The following is a 22,340-nucleotide window of genomic DNA, read 5'->3' on the forward strand; positions in this document are numbered from 1 at the left end:
TTGCTTTCCAGATATTATGGTTACCTCAACCATCTTGATTTTGTCTCTACCCTATTGTTAATCCCTTTAAAAGATGACCACAGTATTTTTGCAGTTTTCCCATGCCTTCCCCATGGTTATTATACCATGCATTTAGTTTACCCTGATTCGCCCTGTATATTAATTTGCATTGCCACACCTCACTATTAGAATGCTTTCCCGTGCTTTATTTCACTTTGCTATGGTTTAACAATGGTAATGGACCGGCCCATTGTACAAACACCACACCCTGACCTCTTCCCTATCTTATTTTCCAGGCCTCAAAGTGGGGAGATCAGCTGGGACCATTCCAGATTTCTAAATCCTCCAAAAAAACACAACAAACTCTGCAGCTTTGAAAAGAAAAAAAAAGATGGGACACAGCACTTCAAGTCAAGGAGCATCACACTTATCCAAAGATTCCTCCTGATTACTGCGCACGCCTTCTGTCATTTGCGAGTGCAACGGACCTTCAGCGGCAACCCAATTGATGTGGCTGGAGCAGGAGTTCCATCTGTTAAACAGAATTCAAAAACGATCAAAAATGAATAAGGAAGGAGGTGTGGTGGTCTTGTGCCATCCTACACACTGTGATGAGTGACTTTATCAAAGCAGCTGAACAAGAACGCACAGAGAGACCAAGATCAAAGACCAGTAAGGACAAAACGGACACTGGGGAACCAACAATGATAGACTTAATTGGGTCCTGACTACACAGCCGAGGTAGAGGATAGCGAACTCTGGGATTTGAGTGGTTCATGTGACTGCAAGGTCTCCAAAGAACCCTGTAAGGTGTCTTTGCTATGCACAGCTGTAGTGGATTATCATGTTGTGGTCGGCTCTGATAAGCCATAGTAACAATCCTGGCACCATCACACTGCAGCCGTTGGGTATGGATTCATAGTGTTGCCGCTGTGGAACCATTCTACCCATGGCTCATACCACTGCAGCTATTATTATGTTTGCATTGCCTATTAATAATTTGAAAAGTAGTGGCGTGGTAAACACCAGAGGAACCAATCAAAACCACGGATCCACCAACTGCTCCTGCCCACAGCTGTATCTCGATTTGTGAGTTCCTGGTCCTGATTGGTCAGAAACCGAGGGGAGGGGCGGGGTTTAAATGAGTCTGTACGCTCCACCTTGAGCCATCTGGCCTATTATAAGCACTAGTTATTTTTGTTCTCTTTAGATTAATAAGCTAACACATGTATGTTACTGAGTCCAGTGCCCCCCGACCTCCCGCCCCATTGCTTTCTTTTCTGTACAAAAAAAACTAAAAAAACGCACCTTAAGTTTCCAACGAAAGCATTACCTGAACTGAGCATTCGTTCAGTCCAAGAGTTTACATCACTGCGTTTATGTTTCAAGCTTCTTTTGTGTTTGTTTAATGGATGTTTTTACAGATATGAGTTTATAGATTATGCAGCCATGTTTTTAAATATTGTATATTATAACCTATAGTTGTATAGAAATGTATTTATATATATATATATCTTTATTGTAATGATTAAGAACCCTGGTAAGAGAAGGTGGATTGATTCGGGGACTCTTTCATTGGGGTGTGCAATCAAAAGCAGTTGATTTGTTTACAATGAGACATGAGAGATCCCGAACAGTTTGGAATAACAGCTGTGCCAGATGAAACAAACCGAGGCTGATGCAAAAGCACGTTTCGAATATTTTTTAGGGTGTAGTCCATTTTCTTTCAGCAAAGGACCCAACCTCATCCCTTTCAAAGTTTTGTTCCAAATCCGCTTGGTTCAGAAATGAACCATTTGAGAAGGACCTATAAAAACAAGCCCATTAGACCCATTTTTCTCTCAATTGGCTGAGAAGGAAAGCAGCATTGGCTGAGGCAAAAAATATCTGTACCGCGGAGTCATGGCATTGTCTGTATATGTATGCTATGTAATGGGATTATAATGGTGCTGTGATTGAATTATTATTATTGTTATTATTTATTTGTTAATTCCTTTTAATCTCCAGTGCAGTAGCTAATGCTTTCAAACTAGAAGTCAGTGCCTGTGAGGGGTAATTTGATCACATAAAAAAACAATTACCACAACATGAACAGGCTCTGATTCTCTCAATGAAGACGCCTGTCTCTGATGTGAAAAGTACATTCATCTTCACCATAATAGTCTTTAACAAATTTCAATTCTATTTGCAAAAGCATCTTCCTCAATGAACTGCTTCAGTTTCAAAAATATTTGCATTGGGGTGACTGCAGTGCCTTTCTTCTTAGCCAGGCACTGAAGAAGTCCAAGAGGAGGATTTTGAGTTTTTCTTTTCTTCTGCAAGCAGGGAGTTTGGCTTGCTCTGAAATCTATTGATCTTCCCTGCAGGAAATGCAGAGTGCTTGCCAGATACCGTGTGCTCAGAGTTAGGCAGCATTTCTCTATGGGTTACTAGGACAACTGGACCTGCTTGGGGAGTAGACTAGGCTCTTGGTGATGTCTGGGGGGCTTGATGGATTTCTTCCATCCCGTTTCAATTGAAAACTGCTGCTCACGTTCCTGGTGGCATTCTGCATTTCTCATGTAGGAGGAGATCAGAATCAAAATGGGCATCTCTGTTCGTTGGATTTCTGTAAAACAAAACAAGCACCATTGCATCTGCTATGTATTTTTTTTGACAGGGTTTGACAGTTAAATCACTACGGCATTGTTTTCACTAGAAGCATGGCACCAGCTGTCTCATTTCCAGCTGTAATAGGCTGATCTACCAACAGATAGCACTTGTTAGAAGATACACAGCTCTGAAGCTGCAGCATACAGTAATTACAACCTGGCCTTTTAATTGGGAATGCTTGACATACAGTAATAGAGATCTATCTCAGTAGCATCTTCCGTCAACCACACCATGTGCCTGTCTCCCTCCCGGCTGTTGATTTGACTTGTTATTGGAGATAGACTGTTTATAATAAAGACCTGTCATTCAAGAACATTTCAGATCATTAGCAATTAGCAATTAGCAAAACTTTTTAATCAGTGCCATCTCAAAAGTAGAAATCCTAAACTTGGTTCTGTATCAGCCGAGATCAAAACTGGAGTACAGCAGGTACCTACAAAAATATTACATTATGAAAATAATTAAGTGTTGCTTCACCCTAGCTTGCACAAAAAACAAAATGTGTATTGCAACGTAGCGTTGAGATCTGGATCAGCATTAAAAGTGTTGCAGAATGACCCGTTCTGTAAGTCATAGAGATTCTGCTTCATGCCTGCCTGTTTCTCAAAGCCTGAAACCACCCTCTAGGTATCTAGCTTTTCATAACTCTTTTTTTGTTTCAAGAAAGGTTATCCAACACCAATCCATCGTGGGAGCAAAGGATGCTTACCGGAGTGGGCTTTTTCTTGTCATACAAGAATTCTGTAAAATAATTTTTCTGTCACGCAGAAAATAGAGACTATTTTATTTTTTAGAGCGAATGGAATTCATAGTTATCTAGGAAATAATTGTGAACAGAAAGAAATGTACACCTATATGTAAATTATTAAGTAAACCTTATTTAATCAAAGTGTTTTGTGTTTCCTTTATCTGTGTCTGCGAGAAACATCGAGAGATCAGTGCAGAGTTAAGAAACACTAAAAGTAACGTAATAATTTCAATGACAAACGATGTCTTCCATTAACATTGAAAAATTCTTCTAGTCGCAATGTTTGTCACTGAAATAATTGCATTTATTTCAGTATTTCTAAATTCAGCACTGTTGAGTTTAATAATTATTTATGATATTATTACACAACAAGAAGACTTTAAATGAGTCACAGTCGAGGCTTAAAAATTTATTTTGTCCCTGTTTTCCCCATTAGCAGTATTATCACTGCCCCCCTCTCCCTCATTTTGTACTTACCTTTTACCTACCTTCTCACTTCCTGTGCTGTAGGTCAGCCTCACTCACATGGAGTCTGGGACAACGAAATTGAGGCTGAAGTATCTATATAGCTGTATACTCTCTGCAATGGAACGTTTCAAGCTTCTACCTGAATGTAGTCTAAACTAGTTTTTGCCAGGCAGACATTCAGCAGCTGAATTCTGGTACAAAGCTGCAATCTCAGGAAATGTTTTCATTCAAACCTTTTTTGCGATTATAATTATTATGATGATTATTATTTGCATTGGCTTTTTATGACGTCTGTGCTGTATTGTTACTCCTTAGGCTATCTATACTAAAGCACATTGTCAGTAAAAAGCACAAAAAACTGCCTGAAAGTTCATTGTGCTTCATTGAAATGAAGCTGCATTGTGCCACCTCTGTATCAGTACCTGCCACCTGCCATACGAGCAGAGACAAGCTCAGGGAAGAGCTGCGTGAATACTCAGAATCCGTCTGGCATCAAACTAGAAAGTTTTATTAGATTTACTGTATGCAGAAAAGAAAGCAGCACAGTGCTCCCTAAAGCTATTGTCGAGGTTCTGAACCTGTGAACAGCGTCACTGCTGCTAGGAACGGAAGATTACCTTTCACTTCATCAACGCTTCACCGTTAGGGTTAAAGACTTTTAAACTTGAACATCATTTGGAATTTTTATAACCCACCCAAAGCCAGATAAGTCCCCATTTGTATGATATTCTGTAACATGAACGTGAGCGAGACTGTGTGTTCAACATCTATGTGAATATGTTCAAGACTAAATAAATATTGAATACCTCCCACACACTCATACCACTGTAGAAACTGATGTCGAGTAAGTTACTTGACATGCTTATCTTTGACAATGGTAAACCAACATAGATTAAAGACAATTCTAAAGCATTTTAAAGTGTCAACATTGTTATCAGTAATTTACAACAGTAATCTAGAGATAACCAGTTACAAAGGAATTACTTCTACAGTACTAGAAAGTAAATTACTTTTCAGAGGCCTTTTGTTATAAACAACTCTTACTTAAAATAACAGCCATGTCTGTGGAGCAGTTTATTTAGACAGGCCCCTTTCCTCTGAAGTCTTTCTGTTTGCTGGAATATATTTTCTAACAGTACCCTTCTGTCACAGCCATTTTGCAACATTAAATGTGACAGCTCCACAGCAGCCATTAGATGGCAGATAGTCTCTCAACAGCTCAGGAATGAGAAACGCATTAATGGTACCTTGGTGTAAAGTCAGAGAATGTGGGGGCTCTCTATGGACAGATAAACATGCTGTATGCTGCAAGTGTTACAGTAGATACTGGAGTATTTTCCAGTCCTGGTGAGAAAACTAATGAGGAGCAACAGTTATTATCAATTAAAACCAAATTGAGTCTGAAGTAATGTAGTATTATTATTATTATTATTATTATTATTATTATTATTATTAATTTCTTAGCTGACGTCCTTATCCAGGGCGACTTACAATTGTTACAAGATATCACATTATTTTTATATACAATTACCCATTTATACAGTTGAGTTTTTACTGGAGCAATCTAGGTAAAGTACCTTGCTCAAGGGTACAGCAGCAGTGTCCCCACTGGGGATTGAACCCACGACCCTCCGGTCAATAGTCCAGAGCCCTAACCACTGCTCCACACTGCTGCCTAATGTAAAAGCTTGTGCAGTGCTTCATCGACCAGCTCATACAGTCTACTGAAGAAAAAAAAAAAAAAAATCTGATTCAAAATTTTTTCAAAAATGACTTTAAAAAAGACATGACTACAAAAGGAACGCACAGTGGACGCAAAAACTGGATTTGAATTTGGCAGCGAACGATCTGCAACAGGGAACAGGGCTTGGCTGTGAACAAGCAGACACTCCGGACTCAAAGGGCTCTGTTCAAATAATACACTACAAATAGCCCAGCTCAGGTAAATGTTTGAATTGTGCCTTTCAAAACACATGCAGAACAAAGCCCTGCTAAGACCCATGGCCCTCTTCTGAAAGAGAGAACAAATTGCATGGAAAGAAAGGGCTAAGGAACACAAGTCTTTTATCTTGTTTAATTGTAAGGATGAACAAACAGGGACCTACAAACAGACACACACCAGGGTGGGGTTCAGGGTCACCCCTCCACATGCTCACACGCAGCAAGCACACACATACAGCTGTGGCCAAAAGCTTTTCATCACCCTATAGAATCAACTCATTGTGCTTCATAAAGTCGAATGAAACCTGCTGAATAATGTTATGTTAACATATTGAATTACACACCGCTTTGTAGTTTTTCCATATACTTAATGAAAACAAAAAAAACTGAAATTTCAAAATGTAACATTAAATGCTGTACTATTGTGGCTTCCGGTAGACTTTTGCGATATCATTGTGTGATATCATTCTTTGATAACATGTTAAATAAAAGGTCTAAATCCAACCCTAAAATTCTAGGTGATGCAAAACATCAGGCCATAGCTGTACCTGCTTATCGAGCGCCCCCTCTGTTGAATGCAGACACCACCTGGAAGGCAGTGGGTTCTCTACTCAAAGCACTGCCACAGCAGGTGGAATTCTTGAGACACACAAACCCGACATGTTCTGTTTGTTTGATGTGAACAGGAACTGTTTTAGATTTTATGAAGCAGCTGGACTGTTGGGTCGAACAAGCACAATCCGTTCCAGAAAAGGTAGCTGTAACAGTTTTGCAAAAATCAGATTTGTGTCTTTAAAGCATTTCTCCAACAGAGGGAGGCGAGTCCACAGTGGCTACAACTTGACAGCAGGCCTGTCCAGCATCGCCAGCTCTCCCAGTAGAGCTGCAGCAAGAATCGGAGATTCTGAACCACAGGTGCAAAGTATTTTTAAAGTGCACTGCCCAAATTTTCTCTCTCAGTAATGTGTTCAGTTTCCCTTTTCAATATGGATCACTTTCTTGGTTTTTGATGCCCGTACTTCAAACAAGCCACCTGCAAAATGAAAACACGACAAAACAAACAGACAACTACATTCTGAACGAGAAAGCAAAACAAAAGCCGAAACCGTCCTTTTGTAACATTTTTACTTTTTTGAAAAAGGTCAACTCTTTATAGGATTACATTTAGTTGCCTAATCAAACATTACAAAAGCACATTACTGTACAGATCAGGTGGCAGGTTCATGACTTGAAACAAGAGGACAAAAAACTTCAAACATCCCTTTCATTGACCTGACATACATGGCAACAAAGAAAAAACCATGTTTGAGTAAATACATAAATATAGAAAGCCAAAAGACATCAGATGAATCACACTGCTGTATGTGAAGAACATTTTACATTTAAAACTAGTATAGTGGGCTGCATTTATCAGTTTGTTCTGTTGTGAAAACAAAACTACAAACAAACTACTTGAGCCCGCTACCAACTCTTTATCGTTCTGACCAGTTGTGTTTTTACAAAGTTGTAAAAAAAAAATAAAAAAAAAAACATTTAAAAAAAGAAAAAAAAAAAAAAAAGGCTTTTTATTGAATTTTTACGTGATTAGCTTCATCGCATTGAAACAGTGCAACGCCGTTTTCATTATCACTCGGCCCTGTCTCTAAACAGCATCAAGGTCTGCCCTATTCTCCAGAGTTAACCCGCCAGTTCCTGTTTCGCTGGCCTTCACTCTACGCCTCCTCTCTGCTGCTTCCCTTTCTTATTCTTGGGCTTGTTACCAGATTGAAATTTGCCCTTCTTTGCAGGCCAGTTGCGCTCTCCCATTCCTGCCTCGGCCTGTTTTCGTTTGTTCTTATTTTTGTTGTTCTTGCCTTGCTTTCCCTCCCAGTCGGCCCCCTGTCCCGGCTCGGACGGCTTCCCTTCTTCCACCAGCACCTTCTTGCGGTTTTTGCGTTTCTTCGTCTCCGGCAGGAACCCCTTCTTCTTCTTCTTGGGGGCTGTTTGCTGCTCCTCAGCCGCTGGCTTCTTCACCTTTTCCTTCTTTGGTTTTCTGTTGACAAAGACATATATTAATTGCCAGCAATGCATGTAGCATAGACACAGTTTAAATACTGTTCAAGTGTACACTGTAATACTCTTCGGTAAGCCTTTTGGGCACTACCTTCATCACAAACAGATCCTGTTGACAGTCTAGTATTGATACTCTCAGGTCTCCACTCAACTGGATAAGTGGCTTTCTATATTAGAAAGTGTGACATACGCATCTCCAACAGGGCAGAATAAGGGGACAGTGTTTTTATAAAGTGGTGATGTGTAACAAATAGGCTGTATTTTTAACACACGTTTACAAGGTAACAATCATATGAGAGACCAAAATGATTTCAATATATTTTCAATAAAATATCGAACAGTCTTTTCAATCATCCATGATATTTTCTTTTATTATATATATTTTTTTTTTTTTGCAGTAATGAGGGTTTCATCAATTTGAAATGGCTTGTGAAATTGACAAGAGTATCTCTGATTAAAATAAACACTTTCACTCCTTCCCATATTGGTAGAGGTGATGAATGCAGGTCATTGGTTTAATCTATTCCAGTACATCAGAGTGCTTCTGACATGTCAGGATCACTTCCTTGGGTCTGTTCAGTTCCCTGTTAAAAGGATAGTAATTTACCGCATGAATCTGCATTCATCACTCATTCCCAATCGGTGTGGCAGGACAGAGTCAGCTCTGCAGTGCTACAATCTGTCGCAAGAACACTGAAACTGCAAAATTCCCAAACCTCTAGAAACACCGGAGGGCTGATTCATGTTTGTAAATGTGCATGCCACATAAAAAAGATGCATTTCAACACTATGCGTATTACATAAACTATTGGTGTTTGTTTTTTAAATTAACCATGTCACTCCTGTCTTCCTACCCCTTTTGAAATGCCTGATTCGGATGTTAACAAGATACTGAACCCTGAAGGCAAGGGCCAATCTGGGAAGAGTCTGTCAGGGATTGTGGGATTGACAGGCACCTTACCAGCAGGGGTCACTAAAAACTATCCCTGCCCTAAAATCATTCACAAAGGTCAATGCGGAGCTTCCTGATCCCATGTTGGTAACTGGGCACAAACAGGATTCGAACCACAGTCCATGGCTCTCCCTGCACCTCACGCGACAGTGCTTTTACTTGAGGAGACAACATTCACTCATGTGTCTGATTTTATCATCTAAATATGACTGTACTGTTAGGCAAAGTATAAAGAGCTGGAACTGGGTTCTGAGAAATGTGTTTCAACAAGACCGACAGTAAATGATCAAAGTCTCTATACCTGCATGACCATCACAAGTGTCAGCACAAGACTGTATGAATGGTTCTCCGAGTGCCTACACTGCAACTCTGTAGCCGGAGGGATAAAACTAAGCTTCTCAGTGAAAGCATAAAAAATATATATAAAAATATATATATAAAAATATATAAATATATATATTACACTAATTCAGCCGTGAGTGCTTCAGTATTGCTCAGATATTGATTCAGTCACAGACACTCCTGCTGTTTAGCTATCTAGGCCAGTCCTCCTGCTGAGCTGGGGCTTACAGAGGTAAAGTGCATTAGCATGCTTCCCTTGAAGCACCATCACTGGGTAGCAGGGCAGTTGGGTCACCCAAGCATTGAGTCCACTTCTGTACAACAACAGAGACACCAGAGCCACGTTTCCACTGCCCAGGGTGGACCTAAATGAAACTGCTTGCAGAGGGAGGGAGGGCAATACAGTTCTCTATATCACTTCTATTTACCCAGGCGTAAGTGAAATCGATCCTTGTAACAGGCTTTGACATTCAAGTATTGCCATGTAATACTGCAGAGTCCCTTACTGTACAACTCCCGATTGAAAAGAGCTTTGAGCTGGCTTGTGGTGAATAGTGGCGAGTAAGGGAAAAGTTGCTGTTTAATGTGTTCTTCATTGCTGATTTAGTCTGACGTCCGTGGAGAATCAGGTGCCTGTCATTTTGTATGCTTAATATAATGAATAGTTCCTGTGTGGATCCCTACCGTGTGAGGATCAGCCCTCTACACTGCTCTGCTCTCCAGCACCCCCTAATGGCTAAGGCAATGGGGCTGATCATTAACACTGGAGAGCAGTTAAAACGTACCTGTTAATGATTAAATAGGCATTGTATCGCACTAATGTTCAGCTCCATACTGAAATGACCGGTAGAGTGATAGTACTTTATTTTATTTTATTAATCAATTTTAGTTTTTCTACCCAGTTTGAAATTACCAATTTGATGCCAATACACTCCTTTATCAGGGCAGCAGTGTGGAGTAGTGGTTAGGGCTCTGGACTCTTGACCGGAGGGTTGTGGGTTCAATCCCCAGTGGGGGACACTGCTGTTGTACCCTTGAGCAAGGTACTTTACCTAGATTGCTCCAGTAAAAACCCAACTGTATAAATGGGGAATTGTATGTAAAAATAATGTGATATCTGTATAATGTGAAATAATGTATAATGTGATATCTTGTAACAATTGTAAGTCGCCCTGGATAAGGGCGTCTGCTAAGAAATAAATAATAATAATAATAATAAAAAGCAAGCTGACTTTACCTAATTGCAATAGCCCAGTCTCTTCCAGTCCAGAACCTTGTGCCAACCTCGTCCTTCATTATTTCACTGAACAGAGAGCCTGGTTCCTGCTAGGTCTTTAACAGACTGAAAGAGCTACAGGTGGGACCCACCCTTTTAAAAAGACCATTACAGTCGTGTGCAAATGGGTTACACCTCAAGATCGGTCATTGATATCCTTTATATACCTACCTGCATGAAAACCTTCAATTTCCGCTCAGTAATCAACGATATAGAAACAATAGGCACTCATCTGTGAAAATGTTAGACCACTTTTTGTGCTTTAATTAGGAATCTTAAAACAACTTCTAAAAAGTCTCATGCATTTTACCATTTGTTGCTATGTGTTCCTTTTCTCTTACTGTTTTAAAATTAATTGCATGTGTGGCCTATTAAAGTCATCAATTAAATTAGACAATCACTAATTTGTCTATTTCGACAGTTTTTGCAAGACTTTCATTTCCAGCGGTTTGAGTTTATATGCACAACAAAACTACAGAAGCAATTGGGGTGTTCTAATGCATTTGCACACGACTGTATATATCATAAAAAAGGAACTTTAAAAGTGGAGACTTACGAGAAGCCCAGCAGCTTCATCACGTTCCAGTAGGTGTCATCCACATGGCCGGACTTGCGGAAGCCCTCCAGCTGGCTCAGGGACTCCAGCACTGGCCCCAGCTCCGTCACACTGACCGCCAGCTTCTGTCAAAGTCAACACAGAGCAGTTTAGAGCTTCCATTCGTAGCACACTCTTGTTTCTAGATGGTTATATAAACCCTATATCGTTCACATGGCTCAAAACCAAATAGTCGCTGCAGTGCTGTACAGAGGTGAACATGCTGCACTGTATCAATGATCCATAAATAGCAGGGTAACTGTTTCACAGGATCAGCTCCAGTTCCTGATAGCAAAGCTGTGCAACTTAAAATAGAACTGACATTAGTGTGAATACTTTCGGTCCCATCTCACACCAAATGTGTGGAATTATCACCCTCTGAAATTGTAATCAGCAGCTTAAAACATATCTGCTTCAAATGCAGGGATTGAAATAAGACTCCCATTGCATAGCCGTTTCACCGGTGTGTCTTATTAGACTCGTAGTAAAACCAGGAATGGATCAAACCGCTATGCAATGGGAGTCTTATTTCTATCCCTGAAATGCGTAATTGTAGTTTCCATTATTTAAATACCACATATAATCACCTACACTGTACATATGAAAAATGCACACATGTTTGCATATCCAAAAGCATTTTGTTTTCACATGTATTTAAAACAAACCCCAGAAAATGTACAGTGAGGTTTGGTGAAGTGCATGATGCACCCTATAGCCTGGAGGTCGCAGGTTCGAATCCAGGCTGTGTCACTGCCGACCGTGACCTGGGGTTCCTAGGGGGCGACGCACAATTGGCTGAGCGCTGCCCTGGTAGGGAGGGCTTAGGTCGGCAGGGGAATCCACGGTTCACCGCGCACCAGCGACCTGCGGTTCTGCAGTGGAGCCATTCAGATCTGTGTTGTCCTCCGGCTCTATAGGTCTGGTGGCCTCGCTGTGGATCCGCAGTGAGAAAAGTGACGGATTGGCAGGAACATGTTTCGGAGGACGCGTGTTTCAGCCTCCGTTTCCCAAGTCGCCAGGGGGTTGCAGCGGTGAACCGGGATACAAATAATAATTGGGCATTCCAAATTGGGGAGAAAACCGGGGTAAAAAAAAACATTGGCAATGACTAAATTAAAAAAATTAATTAAAAACAAATTTTAAAAAGTGATATTAAAAAGAGACTTTACAGTACAAGCAGTGCAGCAGCTTCTACTGGTTAAGATACTTATTGAAGTCACTGAAAAAGACTTTTAGCAATGAATTTATTAAGATTCTTTTAGCACTTCTAAATTTAGCACTCGAGTGTTTTCAAGTACACAAGGTGACATTCACAGTAAAAGGAGAACAAAACTGTGACTAATTAAAAAAAAGGGTGTTTTGCTGTGTGCAGAGAGTGTTTAATCTCACAAAACGGACGAGAGCAAAACTAAGCTAAAAAATTACATTAAAGCGCTTGGACTAAGCTAACATTTGTGAATTTCTAAATGAGGAGCCCACACACATATATCTGCTGTTTGTTCCAATAAATGATAATATAATCATTTACAATTGTACATTATAAGCTGTAGGCACTAAATTCATTACTATGTAAGCGTGTCAGAAGGGCAGGCACATACACATGCATATACACATCCCCAGATGTGCAGACACACACACAGAACCAGGAGTGTTTTCTCTTGTGTATTCAGCCCTTTAGAGGTTTTCATGTGGTACAGAATGGGGTTCCAAACGGAAGAGCAGCCGGAGTTTGGAGTCGTCTTACCTGCTGCTGAGCTGTTCTGATGAGGAATCTGGTCAGTTCCAAGCACTGGATCACCTTCTCCTGGTCCACCTTCACTTTAAATCCTGTCACTGTCTTGAGACACTGGATGAGAGAGAGAAGAGAAAAACAAAAACTTCAAAAACGAACAGCACTGCTTGAACCAATAACCTATATAACATTATTAGAAGGTAACTGTCAGACCTGCTTTAGGTTATAAAAACCCTGACTGCAGTAAATTCATTCTCTCTATACAAGTTGGTTGTGGCACTCATGATGTTATCAGCTCCCAGTGCATAATGAAGCTGTAGTGCTTGGTATCAAATTAAAAAGGTAGTCTTTCTCCCCCCACCCCATGTGCAGTTTGCAATCAAGTTGAAATGCCTGTTTCAAAAACTAGAGGCGCAGCAAGACATTGGTACTTACCGCCGTCACCTGACCAACAGCTCGTCCAATCAGCTCTGTCCACTCTGTGTCTGTCATCGACTGTCGGACTTCACGCATCTGCAGAGCTTTCTGTACTAGAGCACAGGCCTGGCCCTGAAAAACAAACAAGCCATTCCTTTAAAGTCACATCCAGGGGGTTTGAAGCGCTGATCTAACGCCACACAGCGGTTACGGCTGTACATCTACATTCAACAGATTGAACATTTGAACCTTGTGTGTTAACGGTCGAGACAAGGAGAAGCCAGGTAGTTCCTTCCTTGGATCTTGTCAGGGACACTGCAGGCTGACTACACATCTCGCCATCAGCTCTCGGTGTCTTTCCCAGCCGACAGACACGCTGAGCAATGGGTCCAGAAAGGTTTTCTAGACTTCAGGCGGTTGGGTAGTGGGGATTTGATATCTTGATGTATCGGTAGGTCTGGGTTGGCTACAATCTTACTGTACTCTTGGAGTACGGCAGCATCTTGCCTGATGTTGGAGAATACTGGTAGCCAGGACAGTGCACCACGGACCAATCACAGAGCAGCGTTGATTTGTGTGTCGACAAATCTCGTGTACGGGCTGTTGCAACCAGACAGGAGATCAATACTGAGCCGTCGACAGGACCATTGCTTGTGTTGACGGAGGGTACGAGCATCTTTACAACCTTAAAAGGGCATTCAGACTGTAGAAGGGTGACCTTAAATATATAACTTAGTTGTTCCATTCAGTTAAATGAACAGATGTTTTGTCGTCTCCAAAAAGCAGAAGTAAAGACTGAAGTTAAGGCTTTGAAAATGTGGTCCATTAAGGGGTCTCATGTCATGTGATTTTTTTGCTTGACAGTTTTTAAAGATTTTATTGACAAAAATGCTTGCTATATTAAATTGGAAGTAACCCAGACATTGTTTGATAGGTTTCCTTGATTTACATTTTTATAAGCCGGTATTAATACAAATACTACACACACAAGATGCTCAGCGGAACACTCTGCAGATACTTAATTTCCACAGTTTTTTGCATAATTTTCCCACAGAGGGAGTCATAGATTACATCTGAATATTTGGTCACTAATCTGAAAGCCCAAAACAACTTCCATAACCCAGCAAATACAAACTCTGCATCTCAAACCCTATGCTTAAAATACATTTCTGTGTCTCTGTAGAGCAGGGGTCTCCAACCCTGGTCCTGGACAGCTACAGGGTCTTCTGGTTTTTGTTTCAACCGAGCTCTCCGTTACTTAACTAAACCAATTATTGGCTTAATTAGACAAGATTGATGTAAAGACGCCTATAAAACCTGCAGGATTGGGACCCTCCAGGACCAGTAACAGTTAATGCAGTGTTCCACTTTATCAATACCCTTGGCACAAATCAGCAAGCAGGATATGACAGACTGGCATCACGTTGCAAACACTTACAGACGACCAACTACTGCTCAAGCTGCAGCAACACATGCATACGGATTTGCTAAACATCAGGGGTACTGCCGGAAAACGGAGCTGCATTGCCACTGTTCTGGAACCCCCTGTCCTCCCCTCCCTATGCTCAGTGTGGAGAATGGTTTGTCTGCTCAGTGCAGGGAGAGGCATGAGAGATGGGGTGGAGGTCAAAGGATATTTTGACCACTCAATATCGCCCTTATTTTTGCGTTCTCATCCCAGGTTTCTTATGCAGGACAGGTGTGCGGCTCGCTGCAGTTAGACATGAGGAAATGGTCTCAAAGGGAACATGTCGGAGCACTGGGCAACACTCTTCAGCAGAAACAGAGTTTTTCTTCCTTTCAGCATGACAGCTGCTCTCAAAAAGGGATGATGAATAGATGTACAAAAGTGTAATTATCACCCGCAGAGGATACAGTGGAGGTGGGCGTGCGTACATACATACAGGGCATCCATATATAACACTTCAGAGATGCATTTATATCTAGAGATTACAATCTGGGGGTGTATGGAGGCGGTCTGACTGTTTTACATTATTACATACAGTAGTGTGTAAATGTATTAGAACACCACATTGCTTCTGTAGTTTTGATTTGCTGTGCATATGAAATCAAACCACCGGAACTGAACATCTTGGAAATTAGTGATTTTCTATTTTAATTGAAGACGTTAATAGGCCACACATGCAATCAATTTAAAATAGCAAGAGAAAAGAAACACAAAATGCACGAGACTTTTTAGAAGTTGTTTAAGATGCCTAATTAAAGCACAAATTGGTCTAACATTTTCACACACGAGTGCATGTTGTTTCTATAGCACTGATTACTGAGCGGAAATTGAAATTCTCACACCCAGAGCAGGTAGGTATATAAATGACAAATCTTGAGGTGTTCCAATAAATATGCACACTACTGTACATCTAGGTGATGAAACGTGCTCGTTTTTGATAGTATTAGGGTACAGGGGTCACTAGAGGTTTCCTGTTTGTATGCCACACTTGCATTCTTACACTATATCTAGAAAACAGTTTGTCCAGTTGAGTTGGAAACAGTTTCACTTGCACATGCGCTCTACTGCTTTACAGTTGGTAATAAAAACTAAAACAATGTATATGTATATTATGCATTATGGATTTATATTCACAATAATAGAAAAAACCACCTGTGATGAAACGGATCATCTGCCTCCCTGGATAGCCTTCTATTCAATCTGCTGGAGTTTGTTTTAATTAAGACTTCAGTCCGAGGTGCAGAAGCCAGCTTTCACGATGCTGTCAGAGCAGTTTTCCGATACTGGAAATGAACATTGATCCTGCATGAAAAAGTCCAGGACTTATAGACACAGATGCATGCTCACACAGGCACTATACTTTGGAGCATGTGGTTGAATACATTTATGTAAGAGTGGGATTACATTTGTCTACAAAAGCCTAGTGGCTCATATTCGCAAATTACATTTGGACATTTTCCTGCCTGCCTGGGGCATCCAGAATGTTATTTTTCACATTTGCACGAAAAGTCTATTTGAAGAACGTTTTTTGTCCTTGAGCAATGTAAAACACATGCACCTTTCACTTTGATTTCTGAAGTCAGAGTAACTTCAAACACTGTTTAAAAAATAATTGCAATACAAGTACAATTAAAGAAAGTTTCAAAATAGGCAATTTGCCCAGCTTGGTTATTTTCACTGAATAGTATAGCGTTACACTGTCAGAGACAAATACCAAGGCTACAAGGCCATTTAGATGCCATTATGAATTTGTACGGTATGGCTCTGGATTGCAACACACTTATTTACCAACCACTTAATCCCCAAGATTAAAGCAAGCGTGTCTATCTCTACTATGAGCAGATTATCTCAGCACCTGGAAGCAGCTCCCATCAGTCACATCTCACACTCTCACACATCCAACTTCAAAGTGCCCTGGGACAAGCAAAACACGTGTGTGTGTGTCTATCTGTCTCTGTGTGTATGTGTGTCTCGGTGTGTGTGTGTCTGTGTGTCTCTGGAAAATTCACCTATATATTCCTTATGCACACAAGCACATGCTTTACTGCTTTTCACTACTGCTCTAGTGCACACAATCCCTTCACATGCTTGCAGCATTCTTCTTTGTCTGTGCATTTCCCCTTCGAGTCTCGGTCTGACCGCTGTGTTGACCTACATTCGCAGCACAAGCTTGAACTTCCTGTAACAAGTTTCATCAGATTTCGGTTAACGGTTCTCATAGCCTGCATTAGCCCAACCCATCAAAATCTTAAGACGTTGATTCACATATCCTTTAGACTTGTGCCAAGGAATGCCCGTACCAAGTTTGTATCCACGCTCCTCAAGATGTAAAAAACTGAGTGTAGGGTCACCATGGGAAGCCAGGACTGCACTGCTGCAACAGAATGCAAGGATTCAAAATAGTTCTGCGTGGATACAAGACCCTGAAGCAGTCTTGGATATGGAAGTATCTATCTATTGAGCTTTCACTATCCAACATCAAAGTCCGTCACGACTGCAGCCTTACCTGTCATGACTGAAACTAGCTTGCAACTGTTATACATTACAGAATACATGCCAGCAAATATATATATGAGGATACACATCTGTGACAGAGATCGAATGAGTCTTTGTGTTAGATCTCCCTCTCGACCTGTGAGGGCACGGTGCACGAGGAACAGAGTACCCTTAATGAAATGGCACGACAATTTATTCCGTAGGGTAGATGGAAGTCAGTCAGTTCAGAAAGGGGCGGAGCTATGGCACCCGAGCTCAGTGACCCAGACGGTAAGCGGCGTGGCATCCGAGGACTGGAGGAGCGGATGCGCTCGTTAACCTCGGGGTCATGGGCGAGGGTATAAATAGGGGGCATGGCTTGAGTGATCTGTTCCTTTGCAGATGGTTAAACCAAATAACCTAGAAGGAGCCCGTCTTGTTTGTGCTAAAAACCGTGAGTGTTTTGCTTGTCTGTGTATTTACACTGTTTGTCTTGTGTGTCGTTTCTCACAAAGATTACTGAGCACGATCCGGAGCTGCAGCCGCAGGCCAGCGAAAAACCTGGACTTCACCACTCACCTTTTCACTACAGGAACTGTGTTTAGTTTGCACCTTTAGCACTTGAATCACGCACTGTCTTTGTGTCTGTGTTTAGTGTGGGTGTCTGAACGGGACTTTGGGGTTACGGGTCAAACCCGTAGGATTACAAATAGAAGTGATACACGCCGCTGTATCACTTCCAGCACTATTATTATTTGCAGGTTTTGCCTTAAGGCTCTGGACATTTATTAAATTAAATAAACACCCTTGCACCTGTACCAACGTTGTCTGTGTGATTCTTCTGCACTGCACTCACCTGCACGTCATTACCACTTTGCCACAACATCACAGATGCTGTTTGAATCAGTCCTGCTGCAAAGACACTGCATTTACACAGGTGTTTTCTACATACTCAATATTTCTGTCCAACCCCTCAGTATACACGGTGATCTCTCATCCACTGCTAAAGAGTGATTCAGAGCTGCACACCTTCACTAAAGTCAAAGACTTGAAATAGGAAACGCTTTGCCCATCACCTACACCTGCGTGCAGGGGCTCCAATGAAGCACTGAATTATAAGACTGCAATGATGATGACTAACAGACCTGTCTGAGCATAAAAAGCAGACAACACTGCAAGAAGAGGAAGTCTTCAAGCCACATGTCCATCTGAAGCGAGCAGGTATTGTGGTTGGACATCAAATCTGTAAGCAACAGAGAGGAAACACTCGAGACAAAACACTGCGTGTTTGTAGTACTTCCAACATGACTTGCAGCAGCTCCGATCACCACAGGTATCTGCCCACAGAAACACCTGGGCTCCTCTTAGAAATGACAGATCACTTTGGAATGCTTACAGAGCAGCTCTTGGTGTGGCTGTGAAATATCACGCTCATCTTAAAGTATTGCTCTTGTTGTTTTCAGTTCATTTTCTGTTCCACATCCTGGCGAGTCTCTGCTGTTAGATCAGCCAATTGAACAACAATTCACATTTTTAAAGCACCTTTCATCACAAAATACAGACCCAGTTCCAATCTTTCAGGGTTTATTAATACCCCGAATGCCCCTCTGCCCCCACTGTAAAGAGCCATGGTCAATTAGGCTAATTACAAAAGAGAAAATACGTCAAGTGATGTATTAGCTGCAAAGTGTCTCTTCAAGCAGGAACAGACCTGATGGTGAAATACAACCTGTTACTGTATAATTAAAGGCTTCATGCTCATACGGTTTTTACAGAGTACTTCAAGGGTTGTTGGCTTATAAGCCAGCTTTGAAAATGATTAGGTCTATACAGGTTTGCTGGAAAATATTACAAGTATGACAAATATTGAATATTGAAAAAAGGTAGTCCTCTAATTTGTTTTTGAGTTTGAAAGTGTAACAACCTCTAGTTGAGGATGTTAAACTGGACTGTCAACCAGACTGACATGAACGTGAGACACTAAAAGTTACAATTCCATTTTATAAATACATTAAGACCTGGGCTATCGTATGGGAGATACAAGCACAGCAAACAGTAAAGCAAATGAACCCGAAAATGTATTCCACAAGCCAATATTTGCAGACGCAGTCTTTACCCCCATTGTTCTCTGCAGCATTCACAGCAATGGACATACTGTGACAAGCACGCAATTATTCTCTGTGACGGTTAAATGAAAACAGCACCTCGGGGCATATCATTGACTCTGCTGCAGATCAGATTTCAAGAAGGGAGACAAAGGATGGGGCATCTGAACAGCACTAGAATCAATGTGAACAGGACTCTGAGCTCGCTGGCCCCTGTGAGCTAGCGGACTTGATCCGGGGAGAATTTGAGCTGTCAATTGAGCAAACAACTTGTCATGTTAAACTATTCTGGCTATCCTTAGAGGCATGACACTCCCTATTGACAATGTTATGGAAGGTTCAATACAGTATCACTAAAAACTACTGTGTGTGTGTGTGTGTGTGTGTGTGTGTGTGTGTGTGTGTAATATAAATATATATATATATATATATATATATTAGATAGATAGATAGATAGATAGATAGATAGATAGATAGATAGATAGATATAAAAATGAAAGTTTTAAAAGGATAAAAAAAATAATCAATTTCAGGAGGTTTCTTTTAATAAGTGAGTTTTCATTTCAGTAACATTTCTAGTGATTGATGGGTATCCTGATGGATACTGATTCTATATCTATATCCTGTTCGATAGAGTTGTTTGCTGTTTTTGTATCCTCTGAATTCTCTCACTCTTATAAAAATTGAAACATCAACAGCACATGAAGAATATAAAAGGATTAGGCTCAAGTTCTGCCCTCGAGTGGGGGAAAGGTCGCTTGGTCAAAGTCATAGAAGAAAAACAAAACCCTAAAACTAAAAAGCCCACACCTCCACCGCCAGCACAAGCTCGCTATTCTAAACAGGTCACGCAGTCCCACAAGCCAGCTCCATCCTCCTCTGCACTGTGCTTCAGTCAATGCTGTTCTGTGTGGGAATAGCTCTCAATATCGGGCAGGAAAAATAAATAAAGAAATAAAAACACTGCCTTCCTACCTCTTAAAGCCCCCGGGACTAACAGAAGCCCCTTTTTTACTCTGTTTCTATGCACAGTAAACAGTGTTTACTAAACAGAGAATTCTCTGTCTCTGACCCGCAGCTGCAGCGCACTTCACAAAAAAGGCCTTTGAATCCCTCCTCATCCCCTTTTTATAAACTGGAGACCTCAGGGCTCTGTGTAAAGTTGCTTTGGCTGTGGCTCCTGGTGCAAAGCCACTTTCCTTTCCCCCCCAGTTTATATACAGATAAGGGTAATAGGCAAGGCCTTTTAAAAAATTCTTGACCATGTTTTTAACCCGAAATAGCCAGGTGAGTTCACATGAAAAATACCCGACCACAAAGTCTTGCACACAAACCACTTCAACTGTCTGCAAATCCCTGAGTCACGACTGCTTTTATTCCTGAGAGAACACGACTAATGCATCTATTGTACCTGCTTTTTTGAATGCCACCCTTGTAAGCAACCCCTTCACTGTTGCCAGGCACACTGTTGTACTGAAGCACTTTCATAAGGCTTGAGCTGTTGTCTGCAAAGTCAACTTTACCCCTTTGACCTAGCGACAGACTGCAATTGCAAACAGAGATAACAAAGCAATTCAAGAATATAGGAATATGCATGCTTCTGGTATTTTTCTTGATTGGGGGAGGGGACTATGTGTTTGGAATAGGCCTACACTCAAAGGAATATTAAATCTGTTTCCACCTGAAATAGCACAGTCTGAGGTCAAACAGAGCTTTGAAAAATAAAAACTAAAACCCAACTCTTTCTAAAATTTGACTGAATTATTTTAAATGGCTTAAAAATAGATAACTACAACACTACAAAAAACAGCCCCAGAACAGCAATCTCTACGACAGGGAGGGTTCACAGTATCCTGACTTGTGAATCCTCCGCAGTGTAAAACACCTACCTGTGTAGGTGTCAGACCTGAGCAATCTCCCCCATCAACACCCTCCACACAGTGGGAATTAGTCCCAGCAGCTGTCTGCATTCAAACCTCGGAGCAACACGCTGGCTCAGTAACCTCCAGGAATGGAGAGGAGTTAATACTGAACTCAGTCAATACAGGGTTATTATCATGCAGTAGATTTTCTCCAGCTTGTTTACTCAGGTGCAGCCAGAGCAGCTCACCATCCTAATGCAAGATCGCCACCTAAATGGATTTCCGTGGAACTGCAAGTCAAGGATCCAGACCCCCTGTTCAGTTCCAATAGAAACTGTGTGCTTTCGAGGAACTGTGCATGAAGTTTTTGGTTGCAGAACAGCGCAGTAGTGGAATACATGAATGAATAATAGAAAAAACAAAGAAAAAAATCTGGTTCAGTTTACCTGCTGGTGCTGTCTTACTCCTTCTGTGATGTATCTGACTGCACTCTCCAATAGCTGAACACACAAGATCTAAAAACAGAGGTAAGAAACACTGTTACTGATACACTGTGTTAAACATCTTTACACACACGCAGAGGATTCCAAGGGGGCAAATGAATCCTAGCTTTGCATGGAAACAAGCAAGAACCATGGTGTTAAAAAGATACATTCATTAACATATTCTGTATACCACACATTTATTACAACACCCCATTGCCATTTGATTTGTTGTGCGTATGAATTCAAACCACAGGCACTGAACAAACTGGAACATTGTCAATACAGGCAAATGAGCGATTGTCTAATTTAATTGCTGACTAACAGACCACACATGCAATTCATTGAAAATAGTAAGAGTAAAGGAACAAATAGTTGTTAAGATGCCTAATTGAAAACACAATTAGCGATGAAACATTTTCACACACGAGTGCCTGTTTCTTTATCACTACTGATTAAAAAAGTTTTCAAGCAGGTAGGTACATAAAGGATATAAATGACAAATCTTGAAGGGTTCTACTCCATTTACATATTATGTGCATTTCAATTTTGCCGTTTCTTTCCTTCACTGTGCCGGCCTCAATGTTAGAAGCTCACTTCCTCTATAGGAGCAGACAATATTGATAGGACATTTTCCAGCTACTTCTCAGCAGGAAAGCATAGGACAGCTGCTGCTTCCAAACCTCTCTAAAGCAACAGAAAAGGCTTTCATGTCTGCCCACAAAGATGCTTGTTCTAGTACTGTATTAACCCTTTGGGACACTGAAACCAAC

At 41.1% G+C, this 22,340-nt stretch overlaps 2 protein-coding genes across 2 annotated transcripts in view; one reads left to right on the forward strand and one right to left on the reverse strand.

Annotated features, from left to right (window-relative positions):
• The window catches only part of LOC131701686 (sphingosine-1-phosphate transporter SPNS2-like), a 71,645-nt gene extending 68,104 nt beyond the window's left edge, over positions 1-3,541 (forward strand). Inside the window, exon 13 of the mRNA XM_059001114.1 lies at positions 297-3,541. The gene's annotated coding sequence lies outside the window, so the exon portion shown is untranslated. The remainder of the gene's footprint in view (positions 1-296) is intronic.
• A 3,376-nt stretch (positions 3,542-6,917) lies between these two features.
• Positions 6,918-22,340, reverse strand: part of LOC117430824 (myb-binding protein 1A-like protein) — a 33,404-nt gene continuing 17,981 nt past the window's right edge. The window contains exons 23-27 of the mRNA XM_059000837.1: positions 21,532-21,600; positions 13,194-13,307; positions 12,771-12,872; positions 10,988-11,112; positions 6,918-7,841 (exon numbers count right to left, since the gene is read on the reverse strand). Of these exons, the coding sequence (XP_058856820.1) occupies positions 7,517-7,841; positions 10,988-11,112; positions 12,771-12,872; positions 13,194-13,307; positions 21,532-21,600 (735 nt within the window). The 3' untranslated portion in view covers positions 6,918-7,516. The remainder of the gene's footprint in view (positions 7,842-10,987; positions 11,113-12,770; positions 12,873-13,193; positions 13,308-21,531; positions 21,601-22,340) is intronic.

Source organism: Acipenser ruthenus, chromosome 26, assembly GCF_902713425.1.
Source record: "Acipenser ruthenus chromosome 26, fAciRut3.2 maternal haplotype, whole genome shotgun sequence".
Lineage (NCBI taxonomy): Eukaryota > Metazoa > Chordata > Actinopteri > Acipenseriformes > Acipenseridae > Acipenser > Acipenser ruthenus.